This window comes from Trachemys scripta, chromosome 2 (assembly GCF_013100865.1).
Source record: "Trachemys scripta elegans isolate TJP31775 chromosome 2, CAS_Tse_1.0, whole genome shotgun sequence".
Lineage (NCBI taxonomy): Eukaryota > Metazoa > Chordata > Testudines > Emydidae > Trachemys > Trachemys scripta.
In genome coordinates, this window is record NC_048299.1 from 43822484 (window position 1) to 43834597 (window position 12114).

General features: G+C 44.0%; 1 protein-coding gene across 5 annotated transcripts in view; it reads left to right on the forward strand.

Annotated features, from left to right (window-relative positions):
* The window catches only part of ANKIB1 (ankyrin repeat and IBR domain containing 1), a 175244-nt gene that overhangs the window by 25803 nt on the left and 137327 nt on the right, over positions 1–12114 (forward strand). For 4 of the 5 annotated variants that reach the window (XM_034760421.1, XM_034760420.1, XM_034760424.1 and 1 more), the window contains one exon: positions 10665–10934. In XM_034760421.1, coding sequence (XP_034616312.1) covers positions 10747–10934 — 188 coding nt within the window. In that variant the 5' untranslated portion in view covers positions 10665–10746. Of the gene's footprint in view, positions 1–9036; positions 9129–10664; positions 10935–12114 lie in introns of those variants that run through there. The other variant, XM_034760422.1, reaches the window with a different exon arrangement.

Genomic DNA, 12114 nt, shown 5'->3' on the forward strand with positions numbered 1-12114 from the left:
CCTGTGGCACCTTTAAGACTAACAGAAGTATTGGGAGCATACGCTTTCGTGGGTAAGAACCTCACTTCTTCAGATGCAAATTCCATTACTTGCATCTGAAGAAGTGAGGTTCTTACCCACGAAAGCGTATGCTCCCAATACTTCTGTTAGTCTTAAAGGTGCCACAGGACCCTCGGTTGCTTTTTACAGATTCAGACTAACACGGCTACCCCTCTGATACTTAAGCCAGTGGTTGCCACATGCTTTCTGATGCAGTTCACATACCACCGGTAATACACATATTACATGTTGAGAACCACTGACTAGGCCTTTCTAGTAGATTTACAGTGGCCCTGTCCCATCTGTTGGCTTCTTGAATTTGTGGGACTCCTGCTGCATGAACGCATTTAGACTGTTACTGCATGTCTGAGGAGTTTTTTAGACTATTTGCTGGAGGGTCTTTCACTTGAGTAGCTCTTCATTATCAGAGCCATTGTTATTTTTGCACTATTACAGGGGTGGCTAAACTGTGGCTCGCAAGCCACATGCGGCTCTTTTACTATTAAAGTGTGGTTTGCAGAGTCCTTCTCCACCTACCAGGGTGGGGTGGGGAGCTCAGGACCTCTGCCTTGCAGCGGAGTGGTGCAATGGGGCTTCTGCCCAGCGGGGAAGGAGGTCTCGGGGCTTCTGCCCAGCGTAGAACACCTACCACGGCTCAGGGCTGAAGCCCTGAGCCTTGTCAGGTGCCTCCCATAGGGCTCCCCAATCTCCGGCTCCCAGCAGGTGTGCCCTGGCTCAAACTTCTGAAGATTGTCATATATTGCTCAGAGGGACAGTAAGTTTGGCCACCCCTGCTCTATAAGGATATGTCTTGACAGGCAAAAGGGCTGTGTTTTTGAACTGTTAGCTTAATATTAAAAATCCCATTAACGTGCAGGTTAACATGTTTGAAGTTGTTAGCTGCCCATGTTGGGGTATAGGCTGTTCCTTATGCTCCACTATGGCTAGATACTACAAATTCAAACATTTGCCTGCATCTTAATGGGGTTTTTAAGTCGTGTTAAGCTAAGTTGACTGAGTTAACACAAAGTGAAAAACACACCCTTGACCCAGTCAAGACAGGGCTTATAATGCTCATGTGCATCTCCTTCTCCCACCCCTTTTCAGTTGCTTATTCCAGTTCTCTGGATCTGTCCTGGCCTTGCTGTTTTCTCTAATAGCCATTTGTGTATCTTCATGCTTGCTTTTCCTCCTCAGTTTTCCCCAAGGCTGGTTCTCTGTTCTCCTCTTCTTTCTAACCTGCTAGGCTAAACCACGTCCCTGAGGTTGCTATCCCTTGCAGCCCTGGACTGCTTATCCCACCTGTGACCCAAGAACCTCTTAATGCCAACTGGCAAAGGGGTACAGGAATATCCTGGTTCTGGAATGTTCAGTCTGGTTCACCAAATAATGTCATGTGAGGTCTCAAATGAAAGGTGGGGTCACACTGGTTATTAATGTCATTGTGAAATATATGTACAGATACTGTGCAAGGAGTTGTGTGTACACCTCTACCCCGATATAATGCGACCCGATATAACATGAATTTGGATATAATGTGGTAAAGCAGCGCTCCGTGGGGGCGGGGCTGTGCACTCTGGTGGATCAAAGCAAGTTCGATATAACATGGTTTCACCTATAACGCAGTAAGATTTTTTTGGCTCCCAAGGACAGTGTTATATCGGGGTAGAGGTGTATACGTACTGAAAATATGTTCTTGAGAGTCTGGATCATGGGTATTTGTCACCAGCAGAGGTGAAAAACAGATTTTCTGTCAGACAAGAGATGTGTAGTCACCTATCTCTCTGTTCAGATGTAAATTAAGCATTGTAAGCTAGTACAATGGTTGCCCATGTACATCACATTTAAAAATGCTAACAAAGAGATGTGAAGTCCATACGAAAGGAGCACACTGCAAAAAACAAGCTATGCAGGATTATCCTGTCTGTGAGCAAAGACAATGAACTTTGGGGATATTTCTAGAAGTTAAAGCACCCCTTCTTCTTCCATCGAGGAATTAGCGCATTTACATTCGTGAAAATGGGTCTCAGCTACTCTTGGTTGAAAATGCTGAAGAGGACTTTGGGTGAGATAAATGTCTTTTGTCTCTAGAAAGAGTATTATAATTTTGATTTATATTTTTTATATATAATAAAACCATTTGTTTCCAGTATCCTAACTCACTATCTACTGAATCTCTAGTTGTTGATAATAAACTTAGGGTATGTCTACACTACGGGATTAATCCGAATTTAGATAATTCGGATTTGAGATACAGGTTGTATAAAGTCGAAATGAGTGCGGCCACACTAGCACAGTAATTCGGTGGTGTGCGTCCAAGTACCGGGGCTAGCGTCGATTTCTGCACCGTTGCACTGTGGGTAGCAAATCCATAGCTATCCCATAGTTCCCGCAGTCTCCCGCGCCCATTGGGATTGTGGGTTAAGATCTCAGTGCCTGATGGGACAAAAAACATCGTCGCAGGTGGTTCTGGGTACAGTCTCACTTCCTCCCTCCCTCCCTCCCTCCCTCCCTCCCTGCATGAAAGCAACGGACGGCAGACAACCATTTTCGCGCCTTTTTTCCTGGGTGGGTGAACACTGCAGACTCCATACCACGGCAAGCATGGAGCCCGCTGAGGTCAAGACAGCACTCATGAATATTGCAAACACCTCGCGCGTTCTCGTGGAGTTTATGCTCAGCCAGGACCAGAAAAACGAGGAGAGGAGGCAGCGGCGGCGGCAGCATGATGAGGACATGGACACAGACACGGATACAGAATTCAGTGAAACCACAGGCCCCGGTGCTTTGGAGATCATGTTGTTAATGGGGCAGATTCTATCCATGGAACGCCGATTCTGGGCCCGGGAAACAAGCACAGACTGGTGGGACCGCATAGTGTTGCAGGTCTGGGACGATTCCCAGTGGCTGCGGAACTTTCGCATGCGTAAGGGCACTTTCATGGAACTTTGTGACTTGCTGTCCCCTGCCCTGAAACGCCAGAATACCAAGATGAGAGCAGCCCTCACAGTTGAGAAGCGCGTGGCGATAGCCCTGTGGAAGCTTGCAACGCCAGACAGCTACCGGTCAGTCGGGAATCAATTTGGAGTGGGCAAATCTACTGTGGGGGCTGCTGTGATGCAAGTAGCCAAAGCAATCACTCAGGTGCTGCTACGAAAGTTAGTGACTCTGGGAAATGTGCAGGCTATAGTGGATGGTTTTGCTGCAATGGGATTCCCTAACTGTGGTGGGGCAATAGACGGAACCCATATCCCTATCTTGGCACCGGAGCACCAAGCCACCGAGTACATAAACCGCAAGGGGTACTTTTCAATGGTGCTGCAAGCACTTGTGGATCACAAGGGACGTTTCACCAACATCAACGCGGGCTGGGCGGGAAGGGTTCATGACGCTCGCGTCTTCAGGAACACTACTCTGTTTAAAGGGCTGCAGCAAGGGACTTACTTTCCGGACCAGAAAATAACCGTTGGGGATGTTGAAATGCCCATAGTTATTCTTGGGGACCCAGCCTACCCCTTAATGCCATGGCTTATGAAGCCATACACAGGCAGCCTGGACAGGAGTCAGGAGCTGTTTAACTACAGGCTAAGCAAGTGCAGAATGGTGGTAGAATGTGCATTTGGCCGTTTAAAAGGCCGCTGGCGTTCATTATTGACTCGCTCTGACCTCAGCCAAAGAAATCTCCCCATTGTTATTTCTGCTTGCTGTGTGCTCCACAATCTCTGTGAAAGTAAGGGGGAGACCTTTATGGCGGGGTGGGAGGCTGAGGCAAATCGCCTGGCTGCTGATTACGCGCAGCCAGACACCAGGGCGATTAGAAGATCACACCATGAAGCGCTGTGCATCAGAGAAGCTTTGAAAACCAGTTTCATGGCTGGCCAGGCTACCGTGTGAAATATCTGTTTGTTTCTCCTTCATGAAAACCCTCCCCCTTTACTGACTGATTTTCTGTAAGGAACCCACCCTGCCCCTTCCCCCAGCTTTCTTTCAAACCAAATAAAGTCACTATCATTTAAAAATCATTTATTCTTTATTAATAGATTAGAAAAAGAGGGAGGGAACCCGGGTGGTATTTGGGAGGAGGATTGCTGGGAAGGAAAAAGCCACAAAGAAAAGGTTAAAAAAATGACAGCCTTTTGATTGGGCTGTCTACTGGGGTGGAATGGGAAGGTGTACGGAGCCTCCCCCCCCGCGTTCTTACACGTCTGGGTGAGGAGGATACGGAACATGGGGAGGGGGGAGGGTGGAACAGGGGCTGAAGCGGCAGTCTGTTTTCCAGCAGCCGTTCCTGAACCTCCACCAGACGCCGGAGCAGCCCCAGCGTTGCATCCTTCATCCTCTGGTCTTCCTGCCGCCATCTCTCATCTCGATCGTCTCTCCTCTCCTCACGTTGGTCCCTCCTCTCCTCACGTTGGTCCCTCCTGTCCTCACGTTCACTGACTTCTTTCCTATACTTTGAAACTGTTTCCTTCCACTCATTCAGATGAGCTCTGTCACTCCTGCTGGATTGCATAATTTCAGAAAACATGTCCTCCCGCGTCGTCTTCTTACGACGCCTTATCTGTGATAACCTTCGGGATGGAGGAGGGAGGCTTGAGGAATTTGCAGCTGCTGTAGGGAGGGGAAAAAAGAGAGAATTGTTTTAAAAGCTACATTTTGCAGAACAATGCTTATACTCTTTCACGGTGACCAACACTGTTCACATTACATAGCACATGTGATTTCTGTGCAAGGTCGCATTTTGCCTCTTAATGCTGAGTGCCTGTGGCTTTGCTGCTAGAGATCAATCACAGGTCTGGGCAACAGAATTCGGCTTGCATGCGGCCATGGTAAGCTTCAGCGCCGTCCGTGCTTTCCAACATACCAAGCATAGCTTGTAGAGTGCTGCAGAAGCCTGGCCAATCTCAGCCAGTTGGGGGGGGGGGCAGTGTGGTGGGGCTTGTCTGGGCCCCTTCAGGCAAGTAGAGTGCTGCGGTTTTTCTGTTAACATTCAGCAGCACCAGACCGCGTAGCTGGCAACAAGGAAGATCCCTGCTAGCCAAACGCGAAAAACTCAGGGCCAATTTCCCATCTGCGCTTGGCTAACTGCAGGGAAGGATTTATTTTCCGCCACAGGCAAACAGCCCAGTAGGAACGGCCACCTCTGTCCCCTTAATTAAGTTCCCGTATTTCAACCAGGTTACCAGGAGTGATATCACTCTCCTGAGGATTACACAACAAGATAAAGAACGGATGTTGCTTGAATGCCAGCAAACACCGGGACCATACGCTGCCAGGCTTTGTCAGGCAATGATACCAGATTACTTGCTGCAAGCATGGCGTGGTCAAGTGTCCTACCATGGAGGAGGGAATAAGGATGCACTGCCCAGAAACCTTCTGGCAAGGCTTTCGGAGTACCTCCAGGAGAGCTTCATGGAGATGTCCCTGGAGGATTTCCGCTCCATCCCCATACACGTTAACAGACTTTTCCAGTAGCTACAGACTTTTCCAGTAGCTGAACTGACCGCGAATGCAAAGTCAGGCAAAGTAATAATTAAAAACTGTTTGCTTTTAAAACAAGTTTTATATTTTAAAAGGTAAACTCACCTGAGGTCCCTTCCATGGGGTCAGAGTCTTGGGTACTGGCTTGGGAGGCTTGGGAGGGTACTTCAGTCAGGGTGATAAAAAGATCCTGGCTGTTGGGGAGAATGGAGTGCTGTGTGCTCTCTGCAAGCTCATCCTCCTCCTCCTCCTCCTCCTCCTCCTCCTCCTCTACCCCATCGGCAGAATCCTCAGGCGTCGAGACTATCCCCGACCCAGAATCCACGAACAAAGGTGGGGTAGTGGTGGCAGCCCCCCCTAGAATTGCATGCAGCTCGGCGTAGTAGCGGCATGTCCGTGGCTCTGACCCGGAGCGACCGTTTGCCTCCTTTGTTTTTTGATAGGCTTGTCTGAGCTCCTTGACCTTCACGCGGCACTGCTCAGAGTCCCTATTGTGGCCTCTCTCCATCATGCCCTTGGAAATTTTTTCAAAAGTTTTTGCATTTCGTCTTTAAAACGAAGTTCTGCAAGCACTGAATCCTCTCCCCATACAGCGATCAGATCCAGTACCTCCCTCACGGTCCATGCTGGTGCTCTTTTTCGATTATCAGCCTGCATGGTTACCTGTGCTGATGAGGTATCTGTGGTCACCTGTGCTCTCCACGCTGGGCAAACAGGAAATGAAGTTCAAATGTTCGCGGGGCTTTTCCTGTCTACCTGGCCAGTGCATCCGAGTTCGGATTGCTGTCCAGAGCGGTCACAATGATGCACTGTGGGATAGCTCCCGGAGGCCAATACCATCGAATTGCGGCCACACTAACCCTAATTCGAATTGCTAAAATCGATTTTGGCGCTACTCCGCTCGTTGGGGTGGAGTACAGAAATCGATTTAAAGGGCCCTTTACATCGAATTAAATGGCGTCGTTGTGTGGACGGTTACAGGGTTAATTCGAATTAAAGCTGATAAATCCGAATTAAAGTCGTAGTGTAGACCAGGCCTTATTCTTATTTTCACTATAAATAGATCTCAGTGCTGTGTGTTAAGCAGAGTAGTGAGTTGACTCTTACAAGCTGGTGTGTACTGTTTCTCTGGGAATAGCAGGCCTGGTAACTCTGTGAATGTTTAGTGGATGAGAGACTGGGTGCCGCAGGGAATGCTCCGAGCATTTGGGGGTAGGTGTGTGCCTGTCATTACCTGTGCAGAGAGAGTGAGGTCTGTGGAGGCCAGAGGCAGTTGGTTTCAGGGTACTGATCCACAGCAGGCCCAGACAAGGCTGTTTAATGCTAAGGGGAGGTGCCTCTCCATCTTGGGTACCCTGTGGGGAGCATCATACCACCTTCTCACTATTCCCCAGAATCCCTTCTTTAACTCACAATAGTCACACTGACTTGTTACATATTCCCGTCTGGGCCTGGCCTTGGAATTGCTAACACTCAGCCTTTGCATAAGTTGAGCAGGGGAGGAAACGGTCCTTACCTATCATCTTCTGGCTGAACAATACCCCTGGGGGTATGCAGCGGTCTTCCAGGGGGTACATCAACTCCTCTAGATATTTGCCTAGTTTTACAACAGGCTACGTAAAAAGCACTAGCGAAGTCAGTACAAACTAAAATTTCATACAGACAGTGATGTGTTTATACTGTCCTATAGACTATACTAGTAGTTCTCAAACTGTGGGTGAGTTTGTTTTAATGGGGTCGCCAGGGCCAGTTTTAGACTCGCTAGGGCAGAAAGCCGAAGCCCAAGTTGTTAAATGAGGTGAAACTTGGGGTACACAAGACAAATCAGATTCTTGAAAGGGATATGGTAGTCTGGAAAGGTTGAGAACTACTGTCCTACAGATGCTTCTTATAAGGGGATCCCCGCCCTAGTTGACCTGTGGTTCTTGACTGAGGCAGAAGTTAATAATCAGAAACATTGTAATAAGTGAATGTGAATCTTATGATACTGATGATTTCCCTATACCATTCTCAAAGAATAGTTATCAATGGTTCACAGTCATGCTGGAAGGGCATAACGAGTGGGGTCCCACAGGGATAAGTTCTGTTCAATATCTTCATCAATGATTTAGATAATGGCTTAGAGAGTACACTTATAAAGTTTGCGGACAACACCAAGCTGGGAGGGGTTGCAAGTGCTTTGGAGGATAGGATTAAAATTCAAAATGATCTGGACAAACTGGAGAAATGCTCTGAAGTAAATAGGATGAAATTCAATAAGGACAAATGCAAAGTACTCCATTTAGGAAGGAACAAGCAGTTGCACACACACACAATGGGTAATGATTACCTTGGAAGGAGTACTGCGTAAAGAGATCTGGGGGTCATAGTGGACCACAAGCTAAATATGAGTCGATGGTGTAATGCTATTGCAAAAAAAGTGAATAGCCTTCTTGGATGTATTAGCAGGAGTATTGTAGCAAGACACAAGAAGTAATTCTTCCGCTCTACTCCATGCTGATTAGGCCTCAACTGGAGTATTGTGTCCAGTTCTGGGCGCCACATTTCAGGGAGGATGTGGACCAATTGGAGACAGTCCAGAAAAGAGCAACAAAAATTATTAAAGGACTAGAAAACATGACCTTTAATTAATTAATTAACCCCCCCCCCCCCAATTAATGGAGATATCCCATCTCCTAGAACTGGAAGGGACCTTGAAAGGTCATCGAGTCCAGCCCCCTACCTTCGCTAGCAGGACCAAGTACTGATTTTGCCCCAGATCCCCCAAGTGGCCCCCTCAAGGATTGAATTCATAACCCTGGGTTTAGCAGACCAATGCTCAAACCACTGAGCTATCCCTCCCCCTATGAGGGAAGATTGAAAAAATTGGGTTTGTTTAGTCTGTGGAGAAGAGAAGACTGAGAGGGGACATAACAGTTTTCAAGTACATAAAAGGTTGTTGCAAGGAGGAGGAAGAAAAATTGTTTTTCTTAACTCTGAGGATAGGACAAGAAGCAATGGGCTTAAATTGCAGCAAGAGAGGTTTAGGTTGGACATTAGGAAAAACTTCCTAACTGTCAGTGTTTAAGCACTGGAATAAATTGCCTACAGAGGTTGTGGAATCTCTATCATTGGAGATTTTTAAGAGCAGGTTAGACAAATACCTGTCAGGAATGGTCTAGATAATACTTAGTCCTGCCACAGTGCAGGGGACTGGACTAGATGACTTCTCGAGGTCCCTTCCAGTTCTGTGATTCTATATTGATACTCTTTTTAGTCAATACTTGTTAGTCTGTCATTGTTATTACTGACTCTAATAATATAACTGAGACAAGGTGGATGAGATAATCTTTTATTGGACTAACATAGCTCCAACAATGGAACATAATGAATTTTGCTGTATGAAAGGGAAACTCCCACAACCTGATGCAAAACTTAACAGTGACATATACTTTCAGTGCAAATGCAAGAAACAAAACATCATCCCCAGAGGTCTCACCATTTATAACCCTCTGACCACTGCGTACTGCGCCCATCCTGGGACCAACATGGCTATAACAACACTGCATATAAGAATGGAAGATATCTAATATATCTAACAGTTACTTATTTCCTCTGAGCATGGGCTGGTAGGTATTCTTTCACATTTCTCACTAGGACTTGGGTTCATACCCAGTGTGGATAGTGCAGTACTGGTGGATGAGCAGTAGTATTCAGTTGTGAACTATTGTACAGTGGAGGCTTCATTGCACTAGCAGTATTTAGCTCATATTATAAAGTACTTTTGAGTCACATCAGTACAAAGAGCATTGTATATTTAACTAAATTCTGTCCTATATTAAAGGTTATTCTTGAGAGCATTTTAAAAGGTTTTCATTTCTTTTGCAGGCTATGATATTGATAATGTAAAATGCCAGAACCGTCATGCACGTTTTGTGTGAAGTCTGTCTTACTCCAGTAAATCTGGCTCCAAGCTAAAGCAGGGATGTCTTTAGCTCTCTTGTGTTCGGTAGCACTGGAGGGAAGAAGTAGCTAAATTTTTTCCCTTTGTATATTTATGAAATATAGCTGGACATTTTGGAGTTCTTAGGATGCAAATACTTCTGCATACTTTTGATGTATTCATTTTGCAATACTTCATCCTGATGGGCATCATCACTCCCAAAATCAAAGCATTAGTATTCTTACAAATATATATACACATTGATCTTTTAAAATAGAGAGATGGTTGAGAGGGACAAAAGTCTATGCAAAACAAATTGCATTACTAAAGAGTTTGGGCTTAGATTAGCCTGTGTAACCAAGAGCTCAGTGGTGGTGGAAAGCCTACCTGAAGGTGGGTTATGGTGTCATAAGTCACCAAAATAACTCCATTCCTCTGGACGACTTGCAGGTGGCTAGCTCAGTCCCCAGTCAGCTGGTTCTGGCCATAGATGGGGGAGCCCAGCAGACTTCCCAAGTCATCTTTCACCAGCAAGGCTCCCGTAGAGCTCTGAACATAATTTAAAACCATCCTGTCCAGCAGAACTTTTGGGGAAGAGCTGTGGTGAATAGTACTCTGGGGTATAATAGCCCTGTGGCATAGAGATGTGCTAATTACACACAGCTACAAAAACAGAGGTGATTCATACTCATTTTGGTATGCTTTTCTTTGACTAAACTTCTACCTACAACATAATATCTTGCATACTTGTGAAACATTTGTCATCCCTCCATTTTGTTCTTTAACAATTTTACTTGGATTTTAATAAGAGTTAACTTTGCAATCACTTGGAAATATTGCAATTCTAAGTCTGTCTTTGTTTTCTATTGCAAAGTGGTATGTGCCAGGAGGAAGTGTTTTATATATTTTTTAATAGAACAATCCAAGTTCAAAGTGTGTGTGTGTTGTAAAAACATTTCCCACATGATTATGTGGAAATACGTTATAGTTTAACAGGGAAATAGTTAATCTATGTAGAATTAGAGACTCAGGGAAATTTGTAACTATTCATATAAGGACTTTGATAATGCACCACAGAGTTTACTTTCCTTAAGCAATTGTTCAGATACCTGTTTACAATATGTTGAATTCTGGACAAATTTCTTTAAGAAAGAGGGTTTAAAACAGCATTTGAAATGAATATATAACTTTTTATTTTTTAATTTTTTATTTTTTTTTTTAGGATGTGAAACATGTTGCGGACTCATAAAATGAGTGGCTGAAAGGGAAAGGAAAATAGTGCCATTATTTACTAGAATAACAACATGGGAAATACAACCACCAAATTCCGCAAAGCACTTATAAATGGAGATGAAAATCTGGCCTGTCAAATATATGAGAGCAACCCTCAACTAAAAGAATCCCTCGATCCAAATACTTCTTATGGGGAACTCTATCAGCACAATACTCCATTACATTATGCTGCTAGGCATGGAATGAACCGAATACTAGGGTGAGTATTACTATGTGATTTGTTAACATATTTAATAGATGCTCTAGCAAATGAAAGAAATTTAGATAGATTTATAAATCTTACTTTGTGCGTAGGTCATTGGTGAACATTTTAATTTGTATTTATTTTGTGTATAAATTTTAAAATGTCCGGATTATAATAAAATATGCAAAATATCTATTGTGACAAATTTATATAATAAAGAACATATGTTTTTTAAACTTGGGAAATGTTTAGTTTTAAATAATCTTTAATGTTTGTTTTTTTCTTACAATCATTTCAGGCATAAAAATGTGTCAGAATAATAACAGCTTGCTTCCTGAGGTGTCTTATTACAAGCAAAAAGAACAGGAGTACTTGTGGCACTTTGGAGACTAACAAATTTATTTGAGCTAGTAGCCCACGAAAGCTTATGCTCAAATAAATTTGTTAATCTCTAAGGTGCCACAAGTACTCAAGTACTCCTGGTCTTTTTGCGGATACAGATTAACACGGCTGCTACTCTGAAACTTATTACAAGCCTTTATTTAAAAAAAAAAAAAGGCTTTTCTACCCACTTAAAAATTATTTTTTTAGTAGCCCTTTGTAACTCTGTACCTAATGTACTATCACCTTTATCTAAAATTTTTCTGATCATTCATTTGTGCTTTAAACATGCCTTCTGAAGTTGAATTTTTCACTTTACAGTTATCAGTTACTCTTTACCAAAGATGACCAGTGTAGCAAGAGCTTTTGTGATTCAGACTACAGTTGAATTTTTGATATATAGGCCTTTTTGTAGAAAGTGTATTAGTGTTCATTGTCTAACTCCTTCTGTGTCCGCTTACAAAGTACTTTCTCTTTTTTGTTGTTATTGATTAACAAATCAGGCTTCAAAATTTTTTGTGTAAGATGTTTCTTTGATTTGGAAAACTTATCTGTGTGCTACAGTACTTGGACTGATATCCATGTCTTATTGGATGAGATTCTTTTTCAGAACATCTTTGTATCTCTCTTTCTGTCAGCCTCTTCATTTTTTACCTGCTAAAATTCACTATCCAATATTTTCTTTGGGAGCTCAGTTAAGATGTTATGAACGTTGCTTAAATGCTGGTTGTGGAACCTCTTTCCAGACCCTCATTGTATGAACAAGATGAAGATCTAAAAAATGTAATGCTGTATTGATATGTTCTGCAAGGGG